Below are 22475 nucleotides of genomic sequence, written 5' to 3'. Positions count from 1 at the left end.
AGCTGAATTTCGGCAGCTGTTGAATTGGTTCCTAAATGGCATGTCATTTGTGGATCAGTTTGTAAAGTGATTTGTAGCCAGCAGGATCCCAAAATGCATATTCCAATTACACTTTCTTATTGAATGTAGTCACTAGCAACTAGCTGACGTACGCAAAGCATTTGTAGTTTAATTCCCAATTTGAGGGGGAGAAGCATAATTTCAGAACTGTCCTTTACAGGTGTCTAGGATGTATTTAAAAATCATATTCTTTTGAGATGGGTCTGTGGCCGACATTCACAGTGTGGGGTTTTTAAGCAATTTCACTAATTAATTTCCTCCCAAAATCATAAGCGATACACTGATCGACAAATAGCAAGAATATGCACTGCACTGTGAAAGTGCTGTCTAGATGGACTTTAAAATCAACGCCTTCATTACTTGCTGGTTGGAGTTTCCCATCATAATCATATGAAATAGCTAACGCATGGCCAGAATGAGCTGCTGGGTGAAATTTAAAACATGGACTTGGTTTTTTTGAAGATTCACGTTGCCAGGATGAACCTGCCACAGCGGCCACCTCTTGCTGTGCCCCACTTGGGTGAGCTCTAGTTGTGCAGATGGGAAGTAGTGGCCAGAAGGGTGCGAGTTGAGAGGGGTTCACCATGGCGAGGTTTGCTTCCTCCATCAGTTCAGATAGCAGCGTACAGGGACAAGTGTTCCCCCGGCACTGCAGAACTCACGCTTTCCTCTGCACATCAGGAAATGAGACAGCAGGGTGGAGGGGGGGATGAACAGGAGCGTGAGGGGTTTGGACTACACAGAGGCTCTTGAGTATTTAAGCTGCTGGATTTGCCAATGGAGACCAGTTCCTTACGAAAATTATGCGACTGTGCTTAGAAAGATTTGCTATTCTGAGGGGCTGAGTTATATGCAGAAGGGTCAAGTAGAGAAGGGGAAAAACGACCCAAAATGTTTGTGGTAAGACAGCGTGAAACCTCTGCACTTCCATAGTAACATGCAATCCCATACAAAACTAACTCAAACACATTTCTTGCCTGGAAAACAGAGGAAATGCAGAATATTCATTAAAACCTGAGATGAAGACTTCTTATAAAAAATGTTAATTGGAACATACATTTTGTGATGTTTCACCACCACTGTCCTTTCTAGGGGTGTTGGTCACTCCCAGCCTTATTGACTCTATTAGCAAGCTGCACTAGACCTTGAATGCTGTAAACTTTCCAAGTAACTTGGATCATTTTTTATTCTTTTTGTGGCTTCTTGGATGAGTAGGTGTTTCATTTACATATGCTTGTCCTGAAAGATATTTCTGCTTCCTCTGAATGTCAATTCAAGTAGATTTAGATGCCAGTGTTCTACCTGTAGACTTAGTATGGATTGACGAAAAATGTTCTTAAACTTTAAACAGACTTCCTCTTTGGCTTTCTGGGATGCTAAAATGCTGTGACTTTTAAGATACCTCATAGAAATTTGAAGTAATGTATTTGTCTGCTGTGAGTGTTGTAGTGAGGAAGAAAAACCTGCTTAGAGAGCCCTCAGTGTTCTGCCTCAAGGTCAGTGTCAGGCTTTTTTTGGAGTCCTTGTTTTTCTCCCTTCTAGCACTCCTACTATTTTATCTGCTTCAGGTATCCTCAGGAATAGTAACATTTAGCAGAGGCTGTAAAGATGTGGTTTGGGCCTAAAAAAAATAGAAAAGGAAATTGCCTATCAGGCACTGACATGGTCTTTCTTCAGAAAGTATCCCGTATGCCTCGCTTTTGCCAAGATAATTTAAATGTGGTAGCGGCTACAGCAGGAAACTTGCCACGCTTATAAATAAACAAAACAACTACACCACCCTACTGGGCTTGCTGAGCATTTAGTAGCTTGGTCAAGAGTGAGTTTTATGTCAACACTGGCAGCCAGCAGGTTTTCTGAGGCAGAAAAGCAGCTTTATTTTCCTTTCAAAGCATCTCTGGGATAAGGTTACCACTTCTCAGTGAAAACTTCTGTAGGAGCAATGACAGTAAATCTTGCTTTTCATTTGGAAACCACTGTGAAAACATGATCTTCCGAAATCTTCTGCTGAGAAATTAGTTTGGGATATTTTTCTTAGGTTGTTGGGTTGGGTTTTTTTCATTGTTATTGGGTTTTTGTTTTGTTTTGTTTTTTCTCCCTAGGAGGTCTGTTGACTTGTTTCAAGCACTGAAGAATTATTGTTGTCTGAAATTTTTTTCAGTCTTTTGTTGTGTTGTGTTTTCTACACTTCAATTAAGTGTTCTCACCCAGCCTGGTTATGTACTGGAGTCCTGGGGGAGCAGCTCTGCGCTGTTCCTCATCAATGGGAACCTGCTCTTAGGAAGCTGACACAAAAGTTCATTTTTCAGTCTCATAAGACCCCAAGGAAACTGTTGCTGGTTCACCTATATGTGCAAGTGACAGTCAGCCCTGCATTTCTGAATATTTCCTGGGGTTAAAAATCTGCAAAACGACATAAAACCTGTGTTGCCAGTTTTATATTCATGCCCCTTAGAACACGAAGTTAGAGTCATCCGTTGAAATTTTTACTTGGAGTATATTAAAAAGTGTCGTGCTGGCATCTCTAGGAATCAGCAAAGCTGAGATCAGGACTCATACAGAAGGATTTGAAGTCATTAATTCATTTTTTCATTACATCTCAGCTGGATTTTTTGGTTCCTTTTATGGGCTGCGGAGTCTGTGTATGGGTAGCATCGCTACCAAGGAGCTTAAACATGTATTTGATCGCCTCATCCTCACACAAGACAGCAGCGTGACACCGTTTCCACTTGCTCTCCATCCTTAGGGGGCTGCCAACAGAAGTCTCAGGGTCAAGGCACTAACTAATAATAGTAAAAGGTTGTCTTCCCTAGGAAATACCGTCACGTCAATACAGCAGATGAAGAAGCTAAAACATCCAACGTGATGCGGTCATTGTGGGCAGAGGCTGAGCCTGATCGTGACTGGTGCAGTGTGAGGGGGGACTGCTCTTTGTCCAACCAAACCATGCAACCATAACGCAATTATCATCACCTGAGATCGCTTGGATTCGAATCCAAATCAGCTGTGCTTTGTAGCAGTGGTGGAAATCAGTTGATGTCAATACACGTTTTCCAAATGTTTTTCTTCCTGCGAAATGCTTTCTCTCGAAGTAGTGGCAATAGTATCGAAGGTAGCTGAAAGGTCACTAGCTGCTCACCACAAAGCTAACCAAAGCATCAAAAGTGAAGTATCCCAACAGCAACAGATCTTATATATGAAAGACAAAACAAAAAGGCTCACTGGAAGAAGTTGACTCACTTTGCTTTAATGAAACTGGTGTAATGGGTTTGTTCCTGCAAGCACAGCAGCATTTTGTAGGAGGGTTTGGACTTGTTCTGCAGAGAGCTCCTGACAAGGCAGCCTGAAACACGGCTTTAGGTGAGGAGCTCAGTCCTGAGCTGAACTGAGCAGAAAAGACTGAACGTAAGTTTAAAGAAAGGATTTCAATTGCTTGGATTTGTGACTGTGAAATGTATTCTAGTTACCATGCTTATGAGTAGGAAAATTGATGAAAAATGATTCAAATTTACGTCCTACCTAAAGATCTGCCATTCACTGATATTTGCCAGGGAGATTAAAACACAACTTAATTTCATATGTTGCTGAGCAACCCATCAAAATCTTAAAATACTCCAAAAATTTATCAAGAACCTGACAAGCCATTCAAAGAGAAAATTAATTACTGAAAAGAGCAATATTTGCCAATTAACATTAAAATTAATAAGCAGACGTTAAGGTGAACTAATAATCTTCTGGTTTATAAACTTAAAAGCAAGTGAATTCCATGTGAAACATTCCCTATATTTGTATAGCATTAGTGCATATTCTCAGTAGGACATTTCTCAGAACCCTAATTAGTGAAATGCTTAATGTATACATACTCAGTAATTTATGTCTGTAGGACCATGTTCATCTTTATGTACTTACCTGATTGTAACAGATATCAGAAACATGTTTTTAGTTACCATTTTCGAGCAAAAGCTGAAAGTTGAGTGAACAGTGGGAATTCAAACTGATTAGAGAGAAGACAAAAAAAATCCCTTGGATGAGATTTAACAGTTTAAGAAGAAAAAATTCTTTTCTGTAAGCTGAACTGTAATCCCAATAGGGAAATACAAACAGTGCCATGTAGAGTGAATTTATACATAGCAAAACAAATGCTAGTTGCCATTAAAAAAACAGCGTAGAGGTGATAAAAACATGTAGACTAAGAGGAATAAAATACCATTAAGAAGAGGTATCTCAATATATACCTTATTTATTCCAAGTAAGAACGTGCCATGAAAAATATCTTTATTCCAAGAATTGTAATTGATGCCACATGACAAAATGCTGTGCCCACCTTCTGAAATCTCACCTCACTTTGCTGGTACTGCTGTGGATTCTGTTGTGTCCATCAATATAATTTTGAATGTAAACTGGTTTTACTGTTTTTACCTAATAAGGCCTAATCAAAAGTAAACAAGGATTCACTATGTGACCTGGCCAATGCTACTTTGCAGAAGAAGTGGATAGGACTGGCTATAAATTCCTGTGAAAATCTTGTTTCAGTGCTAAAACGGGCCTCCATTCTTTAGAAACTTTGTGTTTTTTTCCTCTGGCTGTTTGTTTGCTTGTTTGTCTTTATTACTGGAAAACCGAACATCTTAGCAAAGTGAATTCAGTGAATTTTTTAGGAAGCAGCTGTTGTGCTCATTTTGCCCCTATTCCCTCCCCACTCTGGTAATCATTGAGTGTCGACAGTCAGTTTGTCACCTGGAATTACATCTTCCTCCCGAGATCACCCTGCCCCAGCCCACGGGAGCCCTCGCAGGCTCAAAGCAGAGCCCCCCAGGAGTGAGACTTTTCCTCTCCATTTTAAACAGGGAACAGACTGAAAAGTGTATTTTAGGAATAAACAACATCTGTCTGCTGGCTTAAGAAGGGAACTGTACTAGAGAGAAAGTAGATAATGCATTCGGAAGAAATCAAGCCTCCCATCTGTCCCCATGTGGTGGCACTTCTGCAATTTACTCATCCTCAGTACTTGGTTTGTGTGCCTGGTAAAAGATCCTTCCCTGTGCAGAAATCCCTGGGGAACAGGAATCTCTGTGTATTTTCTCCTGAGTAAGTCCTCAACAGCTTGTGCTTGTTGGAGACAGCGGGAAATAGAACACTGAGAGGTGTTAACTTGCAGGACCTGTCAAATCCAACATTGCATCTGCGGACGAGCAGATAAACACTGCGGAACCGAGCGCTGCGCACACACAGGGTCACACACGGGTGTCGAGCCGGGGTTTAGCAAAGTACGTGAGGAGTTTAACAACTTCCAAACGAATGAGCATCCTCGTGCCTGTACCATTCGGCATCTTACCTAGGTTGCTGAATAAATAAAATATACTTATTATTTATCAACTGTTGGCGAGTCCCTGAGATCTGAACTTCTCCAGACACTTGCAGGAGTGCTGCCCAGGGAGGACAGAGTGAAAAAGGAAGGTCAGTGTTCTGGGCCTGTAAATGCCATTAAATTTATGGATCTGAGCAGCTCATTACAGCTGTATTATAACTTTTAGCTTCTTTAAGCCTTCTTTGTTCTGTCAAATGCTAGGCGTTCCCTGTAACTTAGATTTTGCTTGCTTTGTTATCTGCCTGTTTTACAGCTTTAGTGGTGGCTAGCTCCATTGGCTAGCTGGATTCTCTGCTAAATCTTTTGCTTTATTACTTTTTAGCTTTATTTGCCGAGGATAATTTCAAATTCCTGATACATACATATATTTCAATGCTATACATGACAGTTACTCCATGAACGTGATACGTTTGATCCTTTAAGTATCTTTAACTTATCCTGCAGAAATAGCTAAGCCACTTTTTTTGGATTATCTTTTAAATCACTGCAATATTACAGTTATTCTAAAATTTTCTTGAGATAATGTTGGATGCTGAGAATAATTTCAGTAACGACACAGGAATAAGTGCAAATGCCCCTGAAGCATTCTTTGAGGATTGCTTAAGAGTTACACTGTGCTTATGAATCCTTATGGGCTACTTTAGAAATCCTTAGATGGATTCTTTAATTCTTATGAGATTTCGCACCAAACACAGGGCTTAAATTGAAAATTGTGTTTGGTTGGGGTTTTTTTGTCTTTTTAGTAATTCAGCCACATTCCAAACTTGCTGAGATAAATATCTAAAAACTAGGAAATGTTTCCGGACAGAAAAATATCTCAAGTATACAGCCTTCACAGGGTGCCAGGGATCTTTAACTGCAACGAAAGTCCAATTATTATTTAGTGATGGAAGAGTGAGTTACTGCTCAAGAAACAATAGCTTTCATCAAGAAATATTGTTCCTGCCTTCCATGTGCTGGATAATCAGGGAGCAGCATCAGGTAACAGCACATTGAGGACAGCAGCAAGACCGGATGATAGGTAATTACTATTGATTAGCTTGTAACTGACTCTTGGGAAGTCGGATGAGACTCAGGGATGCGTGGGTACAGCTGAAAAATTATTTTTCATTCGCCAAAAGAAAAACAGTTCCATTTTTCAGCAGTGTGTGGTTACATGGGTGTCCCTGTAAGCAACCTCTGCTATTCTCTCATGTTCCTGGGGTAATGATTGAGTGCAACTGCCCTTCAGCCTGACCGTTCCTCCTTGTTTATCTCCACCAAAACCCAGTGGGCCTTGTATAGCCACTGAGTGCTTTGTGCACGACTCTCCATGCAAGTATAATCCTTTTTACCACCACCAATTACCATCTCCTCTGCTGCAAAGACTGCTGGCAGCAATCTAGCCCTGGCATTTGTTTTTCTGCTGTGCTTTGTAAGTGGTGCAGGTTATTCCACCAGCTCACAAAGCGTTGTTTTATTGATTATTTTTGTACTCTGCTCCTCAGGATTGTCTGAATATAGCTAATCCCCATCATAAAGAAGGCAGGTCCGGGGAATCAAATTGCATTTCCTGGAGAGGGAATTCAGCTCTGTGAGGAGAGACTGGAAGGCAGTAGCTGTGGCAGATTGATTTTTGTCCACACGTATAAATAAGCCTTCCAAGTAGTTGATGCAGCAATTGGCAGAAGTGTTGAGCCTGCCACTTTAGCACGGGAGAATCAGATGGACTTTGCTCTGCTGTGGTGTTAATGTGATTAAAATCTCCAGATGACAGTGTCCATTGATCCGGAGCCCTGCAGAGATGTCGCTGTTTGGGTATGCTTAATGAGGTCCCAGCAGAGGGAAGGAAATAGTTAAGCCTGGTTTTCTTCTCAGTTTTGTCAATAAAAGGAACAAAGAAATAGTTTCGGGAGCCAGGTGAGTTGTGACCAGGAAATCTGCTGACGAGAGGGAAGGACTGGAGGGAGTGGCCCCATGTGGAGCGATTTATTGCCAAGGAGGACAAAAAAGACTGATGCAAGGAGCACAGGATCTGCCCTCACTTGAAAACCACAGAGTGAGCTGTCACTTTAATATACCTCATTTCCCTCCCCAAAATTTATCACATGGGAAAGTAATAACCACCCAGACATGTATTCATATGCTTATGGGTATACAAACCTGCACAAATGATATATTATTTCTTAGGGCCATGTAAAATATTTGCACAGTTTTTAAATTGCTCAGAGCTGGCCTGGCTTCAGGTTCTGGTCCCAACTGAAAACTCAAATGATTTGCATTGAAAAGCTTGCTAAAGAGACATCTGGATCAGATACTGTAGAAAGGTCTGAAAAGCAGGGCTTGTGTGCTTGGTTCAGTGATGGGAGGGTTCTTTGAGAGATGGAAGGGGAATTATCTCAAATTTTGCTTTGGGATTTTGATAGGACTGAACCCAAACCTCAAAGTATGCATAAATCTATGCAAAGAGAAGCCTTTTGCCAAAAAGAATGATGAAAACTGCAGAGATCAGCACAAGTTTTGCTCACACACGTGGTATTGAGACATAGAGCGCCCCATTATAAAATACTTCACTACTGCTGACCAGCAGGTTTTAGGTGAGCACCACACTGAGAAAAGCATATGTTATTCCTCATCTTCCCCTTTCCTTTCCCTTAACAATACTGTGGCTTAGACTTCACCCTGAATGGGACTCCCTCACCTTCAAGGAGGGCGAGGGAGGACTGAGCTACCAGACCCAGCTCTTCTGCTTCCTGGTCAGGAGATGGGCAGGGGGAGAAGTTGAGGAGCATTTGGGTAGCAAGACGGTAGAAGGAAGATTTTGCTGTTGGGGCTTGTTAAATTCTTGGTGTTCTTGTGCTCTTGCAGAGATGGTAACTGTTAGAGTAAGTATGTGTTGGAGGCCTCCAATTCTGTTATTCAGGGCAGTGGATTATATATATAGAATATGTACCAAGCATATATAATGGGAATGGTACTTAATGCAGCATTGGTACTGTTTCTGCTCCATTCTCAACCATATCCTAAATATATTTCCAAGCTTTGAGTCAGTCTTGGGATTTTCTGTCACCCTCTAAAGGAACCCTATTTGAAACAAAATCCAGCCGAGTGCTGCAAACCAGCATCTTTAACGCCTTTTGAATGGTTTTGCAGAGCAGAGTGAGTATCTGCTCAGAGCACGGTGCCACATTCTGAACTGTGTAGTGCCAAGCCTGGCTGGAAAGACTCCTGCATTCCCTGGTCTTCAATTTCCCCATGGGGACCGAGAGCAATTAACTTCTCTTAGGTGGAGGGATGGCTATTTTAGCTGCATTCACCAGTCTGATTAAACAGCACAGCCTGCCCATGGAACCAGGGCTGGAGCGCCAGAGAAGCTGCAAAACTGCTGGGGAATACATGGGTACCGGAGCTCAAAGCAGAGGAGCCACAGGAGATGCCCATCGCTGGTTGTCACATGTGCCTCCTCGAAGAAAATGAGCGTTTTTTCAAATAACATGTTGCCTCAGCTAGAGAGGTAAAATTGCAAGTGGGAACAAAAAAGTTAGTCATTTCAAGCTTTCTGGGAAGCTAAAAACATTTCTTAGTCTAAAACCTTTTTGAAAATTGTGCTCTTAATTGCAATAGTTTAGTCATTGTGAAGAATATAGTTACCTTATGGCCTTTCAGACGATTGGGCTGAAAAGGATGAGTTGTGTGTTCTTTTTAAAGAATGAGATTAACATAAGTGCTCTTAAAAGACTGTTCTGTTAACTTTAGAAAACGTGCTTTTATATGTGTTCAGTTACCATAGGGAAAAGGTACTTCCTGGGACCAAGGTGCTTTTTCCATAGGTTTTTTTTGTTCCTGCCCATTTTAAGAGAATAAATAATGATCCCAAATAATTTTATCAATAGCCTAGGCCTTGGAGGACACAGGTGCACAAGGGAGTTACTGTGCTTTCAGTTGTCTGCTAGCAACTGAATTGTGGTAACTGAGCATGTGGTTATCTAAACACAGTTACAAATGGGTAAAATATGGTAGCATTAACCTCCTTCTCTAATATTACAATTTTACGCTAAAATACAGTTTTGCGCTAAAATTGCCATAGACAGAATAAGCACGTAAATAGTTGCCATAGCTCATCAGCACCGGGGAAGACTCGGTAACGTTTTCATATCTGTGCACAAAGTTAGTTTTGTTAAAGGAAAATACAGGAAAATGATACCCAGTGTGTGACTGATTTTTTTTTTTCCCCCAGTGAAACACAAACCATATAGAGCGGAAAGGAGTTCAACTTAGATGCACAGTAGCATCATGATAGTCCTAAATCCCAGACATATAAAAAGTGAGCATTGCAGTCCTGTGCAAGGCTGACTTTGAAATAATGAGATTTTTTTTCCTTTTTACAACAAGAGTTTAGTTTTCTGGCTTTGTCTATGGCTGACTCACTGGTTATATCTCCAGTGATGGGGAGGTAGAGGCAGGGATGCTCTTAAAAGTCACTCTGTAGGTTCACATTCTCTGTGGCTTGTGTTCATCTCTATCAGGCCAAATCCACACTGGTATTTGCCTAATAAATCCAGAGAAAACAGAGGGGAAGCAAGAGTCTGACCGAGTCTGTAGAAGACATGTGTTACTCTTATCTGATCTTCCAGCTAATTCAGGAAGTTTTCAGCTCTTTGTGCTTCTAGGACAGCACAACTTTGTATCTCTCTGCACATCACTCTGTATTTTTAAGTCCTGAAAGCATGCTGCCAAAATATCAGACGTGCAGACAATGAAAATGTGATATTAAGAGGTGTAACGGCGGCTTTTATGTCTTTAAACTATTTATCTTTGAAGATATAGGTGTACCTCGGGTAATTAAGATGGAGGGTTTGGGACTTGAAGGTTTAGAGAGTAACTTTAAAAAGTGAGAAGAAAATCTATAGTAGGTCAAAGGACTCTATGAAGAAAATTCCTCCTACTGGAGCATGTTTACTCTTAATTCAATAATACTGTTTTCACTGATGCAGAGTGAGGTCAAAGCTCTTCCTGCTTACATCAAACAGGCCTCTTGGGCAGGGCACTGAACCACAACTCGTGATGTTGCACATAATTTCTTATCCTGGCTCAGACAGAGATTTTTGACAGGACACTTAAATTTCAGTTTGCCTCACCTCTCTGTCTTTGAAATGGGTCTTAATGCTTAGACAAGGCTGTCACAAGAGTAAAGGCCATTAAGAACTGTGAAATACTCACAAATACAGTGCTAAGGGCCTTAAAGACGCCAACACATACAGAAGTCTGAAGGAGGTGAGGTCTGAATGTGAAGAAGCCCCATCTTACAAGCAGCTTTGTACTTGGCAGTTCTTCATATAGGGACGCCTGAGCTAAAGCCTTTGCTGTCCTGAATATGGTTGAGCCATTGGTAATTTTGGATGAGCCCAAGCTGGAGCTGGTAGGTCTCTTGGCTGTTAAAAAGCAGACAAGACCAAAATCCAAAATCCAAAATTCTCTGTGGAGAGAATAGAGATGTCCTTTCCATCACAGATGGATTCGATGAGGAGATGGAGTCTTCCAGGGAGGTACCTGAATCAGTTCTAGGAGGTAAAACAGGGAAATGCTTTACAAGTGTTTTATAAAAACAGTCCTTCTGCAGGATTAGGTCTCCCTTTCTTCATCACTAACCTTGGCATTGCTTGAAAGCACTTCAGAAATGTCTAAGGGTGAGGAAACAACAGCCTAATTACATTGATTTTCTTTGCTATTTATTTTTAAATTAATAGTTGTGCTAAATTCATCAGCTGTAATTTGAACAAGTGTCTCCCTAGGATTTCAAAGTAATTCACTATTAAGAAGTCTTCTCTTTTAAATGCTTATAAAATGCCTCATAAATGTTACATTTAGAGTTAAGAGAGACCAAATCCATAGTCAGTACTACTCTTTTTAAAGTTTATGACTTAGAATACCATATCACTGTGTATCCTTCAGTGACCAAGAGACTGATTTATTTAATTTGGAAAATATAGCCCTTAGTTCCACAAACCTAGCAAAATATTTTTAATAACCAGGTACAGACTTACAAAGCTGGTTTTTCTAGTCAGTTATATGTATGAATACTTCATATAGGCTGTCCTTGTGTCACATTGACCATTTAGGACGTTGGGTACCAGATCCTTTTCTAGGCTGCTTTTCTGTGAGATTAGAGGACATGTCATATTGCACTGACTTAGCCACAGCTCTCATTAACTCCTTGAGATCAAAATAAGAGCCATTAATTCCATGTAGGTCACTGAACAACAGCCAAATAGTATCTTTTAGTGTTTGCCCACATTTCATTTGTACTTAATGGCTGGTTTCCAAGCGCATGGTTTCTCAACGTACAGTAAGAATATAATGATTTTGCAATCAAAGATATGCCTAAAGCAACCTTGTGGTTTCTACATGTGTTTAAAAACGAGAAGATCCAGGATTTTATGGAACTGCATTTGAATACAACCAAGGCAAACTAAGACGGGAGTCACATCTGAGATAACATTTAGGTAGTCCGACAACCCTTTAGTGAAACTATATATTAAAATTGTCAGAGGGTTTATTAATTCCTACGCTCTTCTTTTATTCCATCTGTAAAATCCAACCTTTTGTTTTGTTTTGTTTTGTTTTTAATATTTCACCATCACGTGTTGCACAATGCCCAGGGAAGGTAGTACTGCTCCTCCCTTTAGTCTGCAAAGCTTCCCAAGTCAGATATGGATGAATGTGCACATCATTTGGACCAAAAAAAAAAGTGAAGAGGTGATCAATTTAAAATAGAAGGAAGGGAGGAACAGCTGCAGTGAAATCTCACCAGTCCACAAACACCCAAGAGCAGCTTGGGTGTCAGAAAGCAGAGCAAAGCAATTGCAAATTCTGGTGGGTTGTGCTGCTCCTTTGCTACGTTCCTGCACACATCCACTCCCTAGGAAGGGGGGCCTGCAGGACCCACATTTACTCTCTGTGATACCGTGTGAACACATGCCTGTGGACACATAATTGAGTTTGAGGAAACTTAATTAGCCAGGAAGCATATTTTTCACTCACCCTTTGCATCCATACGCTGGGAGGTCAGTGTGTGGCGGTCAGTCTCGCCGGTCCCCTCCCTACGGTGGAGTGAATGCCGGCTCTGTAATGCAGGCTCTTGGAGAGGCCACTCTTATGGTTTTAATTCCTTTCCCAGCCTCAAAACTGTCTGGCACATCTACCCACACAATTATTTAGGAACAATTGGCTTTAAATAAGCACCCAGGCACCAGTAAAAGTCTGTTGGTCTCTAATTCTGGTCAGTCCAAGCCAGACCTTAATATCCTTTCTGCATTTGAAACCACCCGGATAACCACTTTAACCTGGACATTCCCTTTCTTTTTGGCTCAACTGTAAAAAGAAACTACCCTCACTACAGCAATATCCTTGGAGAACCGGAAAAAAATGTTTGATGGTCTTTTCTTTTTGACACAAAGCTTAGCAGTTTCCCAGAGCGGTCTGCTCCTGTGGGACCTGAAGCCACCACAAAACGTACACACAGATTTTAGGTTGGGAGCAGTCCAACGGTTCATTAAATCTTCCATCTTTCCCTCTGGTCTGATAGTATGATCACCACAGCAACAGCAAAACAGCAAGCACCCTGTGATCTGACTACCTCACCTGTCTGCACAGACAACAGTTTAGGTGTATCTTCTTACAATACAGCTGTATATACAGTGTGTGTGGTCACTCTACAAATGGATGTTCCCAGAACTCCTGCCATGATTGCTAGGTAGGAGTTATCCTCATGTGCTTCCTCCCTGGAAAGGGCCATTTCCCAACACTGACCTGCCAACTTTATCTGAAACTACCTAGTAAAAATTCTGTGGCAAGCTTAGAAAAACCTTAGAAAAACCTGTGGCAAGCTTAGAAAAAGGCAACTTGGCTGGTTTGCAAGGCAAGCAGCCCCTTCAATGCTTGCATCCTCCAGAGATGTGTCTCTGTCTTTTTAGTTAGCAAAAACTACTGTTCCTTCTCATATGGCCAAAGCAGAGTTTTGAGGCGGACAGATAGAAATCTCCTGCAAATAGTTTCATTTCTAGCTCCAAAATCCATCAGTTTTGTAAGAAAGCTGTCACCCAGCCCTGTCCCTGCTGCCCCAGCTGCTTGGTGCACATCAGTGGTGGGCTGGTACTCTGGGACCACGTCTCATGAGACTGCAGAAGGCAAGAGTGATTGTAAAGAAGCTCGCCCTTACCAGGTGGAGAAGAAAAGCTCCATACTTTCAAAGAACTACAAAACAAACCTGTCAGTCATGTTGCAACATTGCTTTGTTGCAAGCTTATTTTAGGAATTAATCAAAGGGCACAGCAAGCAAATGGCTGAAAGATATGAGGCGTTCCTTCACATCAAGAGACACCACCTGCTTGATAATCAGGAGTTTCAGTTTCTTTACTGATTTGGGGGTAACTGCCCTGTTGGGAACCTCAGAGCTATCTGATGAAAGTGGCTTCAGCTGCATTTCTTTTCAAGAAACCTGGTTCAGAGAGCTGTTTCTCTTACAGATCCTTCCCCATGCATTTTCCCAGTATCAGTTCATATTTTACCTTTTCTGTTACTTGGCTAAGCACAGAAATATTGGGTTGCTCTTTCACAGTACCTGCTTTCTCCAGGTGTGCTCTGGGACTGCCCTGCTGCTCTGCCCTGTCAGACCAAGGGCTTGGTGTGCATCCCGTGCTGCTGTGCCCCATCATTAGAACCACAACTCCTTCCTCTTCTCTGAGGACCTCAGGTTTTAAATCAGAAGGGCATAGAAAGGCCATTTCACTGTGTTAAGAGACCAGGTCTTCAGCAGGAGAAGGGAAACTTGATATGACCGCTGAAATACTCCTGAAGAGAACAGAAAGGTGAACGTGGTTTGATTTCTCATGAAGGAACGTGTAGGAAGCTCCGCATTCTTCACCTGCTGACCTTTAAACATCTGTTTTGAACTCAGAGTGCTTCTGCAAATATTTTGCATGCTGAAATGAAAAAAAAAATATATAAAAATAAAACAACCTGCTTCCCTGTTTTCCCATTGCTATGGTACAAGCAGGCTGCAGTCTGAGGGCTGTGGCTCTGCACATAAAGTGATCTCAGCTGTTCTCCCAGGAGCACCCTCTGTTGTTCCATGTGGTTTCACTGAGGAGGACCACACGCTCTGCACCTCCCTGTGCTCCCGGCGCACAGACACTTGCTTGGAGTCTGTGAGTCTCCATGTAAACAGGTCAGGGCAGAATTTAAGAGTCCTTCTCTCCTCTAGCTGAGCCCCAGGCTGGAGACTGGAGCCAGACCTGTGAGAGCCCAGCCGGCTCGCTGCTGGACCTGCCCAGCACACCTGAAGCAGCAGGCAGCCCCACACCTCGAAGACTGGTTAAACCAGCTGGGCACCAGTGGTTTAGGGCTGTGTTGAACTGTCTGTGTGCCTGGGTAAGGAAGGCTCTACCAGACCTTAATTTTGTGCCGCACAGCTGGATCTTGCTGTCTTCAGGCTCCCTGCTGCTCTCTGCTGGTGCTGTGAACACAGGATGGCATGCTTTTGAAAATAAGATACTCCGCTTTTGACATGTAGCTTAGCTGATGTATTTTACATTCACCTTAGCCATAGTCAAGATTACTGTTCCCCTTAATGCTATCTTTACCTCATTCTGCAGATACAGTTTGCATGCTATCTTTGGTTAGTTTACAGGTTTTTTTAAGACGCAAACCAGGGCAGAGAAATTCTGCTCTGTGAATATCACAGCACTTAAATCCTTTAGGAAATGTTGCTATATTCTGTGCTGAACTTTTAACTTTTTTTATGTACAACTTATAACTTTTCTTTATGTGTAAGCCCTTTCAGGCTTTTGAGAAACAAATACTTCACTCCCTTCTGGCTGGTGGGAACAGAAAGCAGTTGTAGGCTTTGGCCACTAACACCTGCTTTCTCTTCCCATCCTCTACCTCCCCAGCCCTCAGTTTCCCTGCTTCTTAATGCTGCGCCTAACCCATGCATGGGATGTGTTTTGAGGCCCTTGTTTGAAAACAAGTTTGTGAGGAAAAAGTATCAGGTTTTTATTTTACTCATGGATATATTTTGATCATATTATGGACAGTAAAATATCAATTGGGCATTTGTTAATCTACCAGAGAAGTCACTGCCTGAAGAGAGTAGAACGTAGGATGTTTTGAGTCTGAATAGATGAGAAGGCTGCATTAGGTGGTACAGTTTGTTTCTGATCAGTCTCTCTAGTTGCAAAAGGCTGTAATCGTACAGTAATTCACTGGTACCTTATTTCTAAAATCCCTGCTGATGATTCCCACCAGACAGACTGCTTTGGTAAGCAGTTCATTTCACTAACTCACAAAAGCTACAACAGAGAGCAGGGCGAGGACGAAATGAAGCAGAAGTGATTTACTGAGCAAGCAATGTTATCACTCTGCTGCACATCATGTCTTTGCAGGATAGATAGAAATTTGTTGGTTGGTCTTATCTTACAGAACAAACAAGATTAAGTGGCAGAGACACAAAAAGCAGTCCCAGCTCTCTGGGTCCAAGGCACATTTGCAGATGTGCATTAGATCTTTTCCTGTCTCTGGTGGCGTGTGCTTGTTGGCAAGAGAGTATTTTGGCATGCGGTACATCTTCTAAACAGCTACCTGCTCATGGCATGTGTTTAGGTAATTGAATCAGTTACTTCCAGTTTGCTGTCCTCCTTATTTATAAAGCCTTCCCTTGTGAATTATGTGAAAAATGTAACGTTTTTTACTGGAAAAAAGAAATCAGGTTAGTCTGACTCACACCATGAGCAGTAGCTGGAGTAACAGAACTAGAGGAAGCCACTGTGCTGTGAAATTATAGAACAGTGTGTGAGTGTGTGTGTGCATGTGCACACGCTGCACTCCAAGGAGAGCTCTGGAGCAGCTGGAAAACAGGAAAAATCACATTGTTATAATCTCAAGGACAGCAAAGTGACACTGTCATCCCCACAGGGCAACTGCTCTTTGGCTGTTACTCGTCCAGATTAAATCCCTAGGTGTCCGTACTCATCACTTACAGTTAAGTCAACATTTGCCTGTTGCTTGAAAAAGTGCCCTTCTCATCTGAGCTTGTTTTCATGACACAGAATTCTCTTTGGTTTTAAAACGTTAATAATAAATGATATTTTAGAAAAGCAATACAGCTTCTGTACAAGGAAGGGCATATTGCTTGCAGCTGTTTGATTTCTTAATTTAAAGTTTCATTTTTTCCCCATTTTAATGTCAGCATTGAGGTATTTGCTAATGGGAGAAGCAGTATGTCATTAGATATTCTACCTGATCTTCCTCCACCCAGTTTTGCCACCACTCAAAACAGGGGCAAGCAGCAGCCTGCCCTGGATGGCTTGTGGAGTTCAGTGCCTTGGGAAGTGATCAGATGGCATCTCAGTAAGGATCTCTATCTTCTTGGGAATGAGAAATGCAACTCCTGAGAAAAAAAAAAAAAGATATTATAAATGCCAGAGAATACACAGAACGAGTTGCACCTCATTTCAAAACTCCTCCTGCAGGTTTTGGCACTCTCTGCTGAATTAAAAAGACTGATCCCCAAAAGCCATGAGAAAAGCACACTGAGAGAGCGTGTCTGGGAGGGAACAACCCTCCACAGAGAGGATGCACTACGGGCTGTGTAGATGCTAAGGATATTGCACTGTCTCTTTGCAGGCAGGGGTGGATGAACGTGGGAGACTGCAGCAGCTCTGCCTTGAGCCCGGGAATATGTGCACTGCTTTGGGCAGTGCTAATGGGAATCCCAGGGTCAGCTAAACTCCTTCAGCAAACCTGCACCACAGAAGGATGGCTTTCTATTTGCACATAGCACACAAGAAGACTCATCTGGCAGTAGAGCCCATGAGCAAATACCACCGTACAACTAGCAGATTATAACAATAGCTTCTTAAGTGCTCACTGTCATCTGAATTTCCTGATGGGAGAGTCAAACCTTGCATCAAAATGTAAGGACACAGGAGCCAGGATGTAACACTTCTCTCCGGGCATGAGCCCCATCTCTGATCCTGCTGACAGAGCCCTGAGAGCAGCAGGCAGTGTGGTGCTCCCCTCAGCCGCAGGGTGCACACAATGCACAGCAAGTGCCTTGCTTCTTAGCAGCAGCCAGGTTTGACTGGGTAATCTGGCAATCTAAGTACTGTGTGCAAAAAATGAAGAACTTTGATCAACAATTTTTGTCTTAACAGGCTTACTTGAAATATGCAGTGTGGCCAAGTGCAGTAAGAACTACCATAGACCTCAACTTTTCAGTCTGCCTTGATGATTTTAAAACAATGTTTCTAAAGAATACTGGCTTCACAAGACAAGGACAAGTAACTGAGAATCTACAATTTCAGATTAACTGTTCCTTCTTCCACATACTTTACCTAAAAGGTGCTTGCATTGCCCACAGGTGTCTACACATCAGTTTTAGGTGGCTTGGTTTGCTTGCTGCCATGCAATAGTCACGAAAGACGCCAAGGCAGAGCAGGACCCAGATGATTCATGAGTAAGAAAAGCACAGAGGAGCTGGGGTGAGATAAGATGTAGCTGCATAGAGGCACAGGGACATAAGATATAGGCATAAAGTAAGATACACTCAGATCCAGAGGAGACTGGGTTTTCCTTTGGTCCATTTTTCTGAAAGCTGCTTGTTTCACCCAGTATTTATCAAAGCTTTTGAAGGGCCAACAAGCTGCAAACAGTAGACAACGGGCAAGCATTTTCTTGCTGTAGAACAGTGAGGCAATTCCTTCTGCAGAGCTCCTCACTGCTGAGAGAGAAGCCTTTGCTCCTTACATCAGCTGCTTGTCTTTTGTTATCTGAGCCTATCTCCTCTGTAACTACACTACGTAATACCATTGCAAATCTCTCTCTTGATGTTTGTTCTTTACAGAACACTGTTACCTTGCATCTCACCTTTATGAGGTGAGGGTGAATTTGCTGTATATGACTCAAATCCACTAGTTGATTCCTCTGTTAGCAATGACCTGTTAAGAGATGAAGTATGAAGTCAGCATGAGCACCAAAACACCAGCCCTGTCTGAGACCCCCCACCAAAATCTGTGTGCCCTACCTGGGTTTCTCTCTGCTCAGAGCTCCCGTGGGTGTAACAAGCACAGGGAGAGACAAGAGAAAACTCTGAGGAAATCAGAAGAGGGAATTGGTCCTGATTATGTTGATGACAGCTCTTTATCAACTAATTTATTGTAGTCTTCTAGCCATCACCATCGAAAGTCTGCGTGTTGTTTACAGCTGAAGTAGATGTCTCCCACTGCTCCTGAAAACTGAAGGATCATTCCTGTAGTAATGAAATAAGAAACACTGATGTTACCATTCCAGGCTTTTACCAGGTGATATGGCTGAAGTCCGCATTACAAATCTGAGTTCAGAATGACTTCCTAGAAGCCAGCAGAGTTGTTCCAGCTCTAAGGCTCTCTCAAAGTTATTATTTTGGCAGATTTATGGCTTTTTTTCCTCACAATGATTTGAAGTGATGGCATGTAGATTTGAAGTGTCCACTCAACATTCTTCATTTTCTCTTTTTGTTTTAAAGTATATTCGGTGCTGTTCGAACTGGTGCTTATATGCTGTACATTTTGATGACCAAAGGCCTGAAGCAGTCAGTGTGTGACCAGAGTTTTTACATTGGACCTGTCAGCAAATTCTGGGCATATGCATTTGTGCTAAGCAAAGCACCTGAACTAGGTGAGTACCCTCTGTCCCTTTCTCTCCCTATGCATATTTACAGTAAAAATGTCTGTGTAGGAAGCACAAGAAGAGTCTCAGTGCAGTTGAAACCTCATTTTAGCCTTAGAAAAAGTGGGAAAACAAAACCAGCCACAAACTCTCCATGTTTTAGTCTCTAGAGATTAAGTCCAGCTCGGCTGAAGTTAGAGCCATGTGCAGTTGAATAAGACCATTCCCAGCCCAGGAGTAAACAGTAATGATTATACATAGCAGGGCAGTCAAGAGGTAAGAGCAATCTGGTCCACAACTCTTCCTTAGCTACTCATAGGCAAATACGAGTAGTGTAATTGACAGTCGCTCACCCCGCGGGTACAGAAGTGAAGGGTGGGCTACAGCAGCTGTGTCAGCAAGAAGCTTTGAGGCAGGTTCTGCCTGCATTCTGCAGCATTCCTCTTTAAATACACGTGTAGGCGTACGATTACGAACAGTAACGTGCTTCCTCCCTAAACATTGAAAGCTGTGGCTGTCTGCTTCCTCTAAATAGAAACCAATTTCCCATAATATCCCTAGCTTTTCCAGTCCTGATTCTTATAAATGCCTGTCTCTCCAGCAATTTTTTTGGTAAGTGTACTTAGGATATACGTTCCAAAGCCAACTTAATAGCCAGTCTGCATGTGTTCTCATCCCGTGGTTTATTAGTGTAAGAAAGGGTTGTTTTAATGGGAAAGAGGAGGCAGTGATTTAACAGCCCTCCAGCTTTCATTTCAGAGAATGCTCTTACTAAACCTCAAAGGGCTGCAGCACTGACTGTGTTTGGGTGTAGAGCAAAAATAAGTCTTTACCTTTCAGCAAAGAATTTGATTCAGCAAATTACAGGACAGCAATTCATCACCATAAAAACTGGAAAGAGACAGACACCAGTTGCCTTGCTTTGTCAGGATCCCTTGGTTTCCTGCTGCTAAAATTACTGCAAAACCACAGAAATTTAGTTGTTGAATCTGGAAAATATCAGCTAGAACTGCACAGCAGCAATAAATTGGACATATGATTACTTATGAAAATGTGAGTCAACATCTTGCAGCTAATGAAGTAAACATTAGCGTTATGGCTCACTACAAACCTTGGGCAGACAGTGCAATTTTAGTTCCGCTCATCACTAATATTCATGATTTGGATTTCCTGGGGTACATATACATGGAAATAAGTCCCCAGATTCAAATATTGAGGTGCTTTTTGGAAACAGAAACACTGTGTCTATAACAGTAGAAAACAAGTAGCATACATATATGCATATATCTCATTTAGATGTTGAGTGCAATCATGAGAAGCAGAAGGAAGAAAAAAATATGAAAGACGAGTTAAATTTACTTCTCTACAATAGCAACATGAATTTGCAGGAATGGATGTGCATTTCAATGTAAACAAAATTTCTTTCTAGAAACCATTTTTTTCTGGCAATTACAAACCTTTCAGTATTGCAGGCTGCATATGCAAAAGCTTTATGCATAGTGGTTTAAAAGGCTCTGCTGAGTTTAACTAGGTTCAGTTTCCAGGTAGGCATTTGAATTGGATGACACCGTGTTTCTTCCTCTTTGGGTTTTCTGCTCTCTATTGAGCTGCATTTCTCTTCTAGTCCCAGAATATAATGGACAGGCTCACAGTCAGAAATGATGCACATACATCCACCTACCTCACCTCAGGCTTTAATGGATTATGTTTACAGCAAAGGGCTACCAAGTAAACCCATGGAATTTTCAGGTTATCCACACAGGAAAATGTGGATACATTGGTTTTCCAAAGATTGCATAGAGATTAGAAGCCAAGCTGGCTCTCGGATCAGACAGGCTCTCAAATGTAGAGTGGTTTTTCATGTTCCAAACCAGTGTATACTGCAGCAGCAGCAAAGGGAAGAGAGCGCCGCAATAATTATGGAATTGTTCAATATGTTTCTCATTCCCCTCCCTCCATTTTTTTTCCTTTTTGTTTTGTTTTGTTACAGGTGATACAATATTCATTATTCTTAGGAAACAGAAGCTCATCTTCTTACACTGGTACCACCACATTACTGTGTTACTTTATTCGTGGTATTCCTACAAGGACATGGTGGCTGGCGGTGGCTGGTTCATGACCATGAACTACGGAGTACACGCCGTTATGTACTCTTACTATGCCTTGCGGGCTGCTGGCTTCAGAGTCTCACGCAAGTTTGCCATGTTCATCACCTTGTCGCAGATCACTCAGATGTTGATCGGTTGCGTGATCAATTACCTGGTCTTCTCCTGGATGCAGCAGGGCCAGTGCCATTCCCACGTGCAGAACATCATCTGGTCCTCTCTCATGTACCTCAGCTACTTTGTGCTCTTCTGCCATTTTTTCTTTGAGGCCTATATCGGCAAAACCAGAAAAGAAAAGAAGGTTGACTAGTGGTAGAAACGAGACAGAAGCCATAGCTCAGGGTCATCAAGAAAAACAAAATTATAAGAAAAGAAAATGGCACAAGGAAAAACATATATGTATGGTGCAGCTAAAACTTGGCAGCTTAGGGAAAGTTAGCTTGGTTTAACCCAGTAAGTTTATGATCCTATCATGGTGAGGACTCACTGAATTCTACTCTATCTCAAAGGACTGCTGATGAAAGACAACTTCCTTCTTGTACCTGTCTGCTCTAGAAAAGAAAGGAGAAAAGAAAGAAGAGAAAAAAGAAAAGAAAGAAAAAGAGAAGAAGGAGAAGAGGAGATAAAAGGAATAATATTGAGGGGGATACAAAGTACATTAAATAAGCAGTGTGTTTCCCCAGGGTGGAGGAAAGACTTCTATTTAAACAACAACAACAACAACAAAGTTTCTTAAATCCTTTCTAATAATTTTCAGTGTTAAACTTGAACAAAACAAAGCAGAGAGGTGACAAAGAAAACAATCTATGATAACCATAAGATTGCAAAATTAAATTATTTTCCATAAAAGGTTCATACCTTTAGCCAAAATGAAACCCAAAAGGATGTTTCCTGCATGGAAAGTAGCTGAACTCCACACTGTGGTCATGAATGGAAAAGAGAAGAGCTGATTTCTCTGCTGTGTGCTCTGCCGGGGAAGCAGATCTGGGACGCAGTCACCTCCCTCAGAAGGCAGGAAGGAGCAGGACTTTTACAAGAGCTTAATGTGAAAAGATGCACTGTTGCAATACATATCTCAGAGAGTGCGTTTTCCAAGTGCATTTTTCAGTTAAAGGCAAGGAATTTCTGCAGCAGGATAAGTCATCAATCAATATTTGCTAAATTACCAGGGGCTAATAGCAGAGGGATGTTCATGAAGGAGAGGGAGACAACTCCCCTCACGTGATTTTTAGGAAATTATCTGTTAATTTAACCCACAG

General features: G+C 41.9%; 1 protein-coding gene across 1 annotated transcript in view; it reads left to right on the top strand.

The window, feature by feature from the left end:
- Positions 1-21526, top strand: part of ELOVL6 (ELOVL fatty acid elongase 6) — a gene marked incomplete at its 3' end in the record, with an annotated part of 74222 nt that extends 52696 nt beyond the window's left edge. Inside the window, exons 3-4 of the mRNA XM_080344068.1 lie at positions 18969-19120; positions 21102-21526. Coding sequence (XP_080200194.1) covers positions 18969-19120; positions 21102-21526 — 577 coding nt within the window. The remainder of the gene's footprint in view (positions 1-18968; positions 19121-21101) is intronic.
- Between the last annotated feature and the right edge of the window lie 949 nt (positions 21527-22475).

The sequence above is a fragment of the Nesoenas mayeri genome, assembly GCF_963082525.1.
Source record: "Nesoenas mayeri genome assembly, chromosome: 4".
In the NCBI taxonomy this organism is placed as follows: Eukaryota; Metazoa; Chordata; class Aves; order Columbiformes; family Columbidae; genus Nesoenas; species Nesoenas mayeri.
The sequence above is the reverse complement of the archived record's forward strand: the minus strand, read 5'-3'. Positions and strand labels throughout refer to the sequence as shown.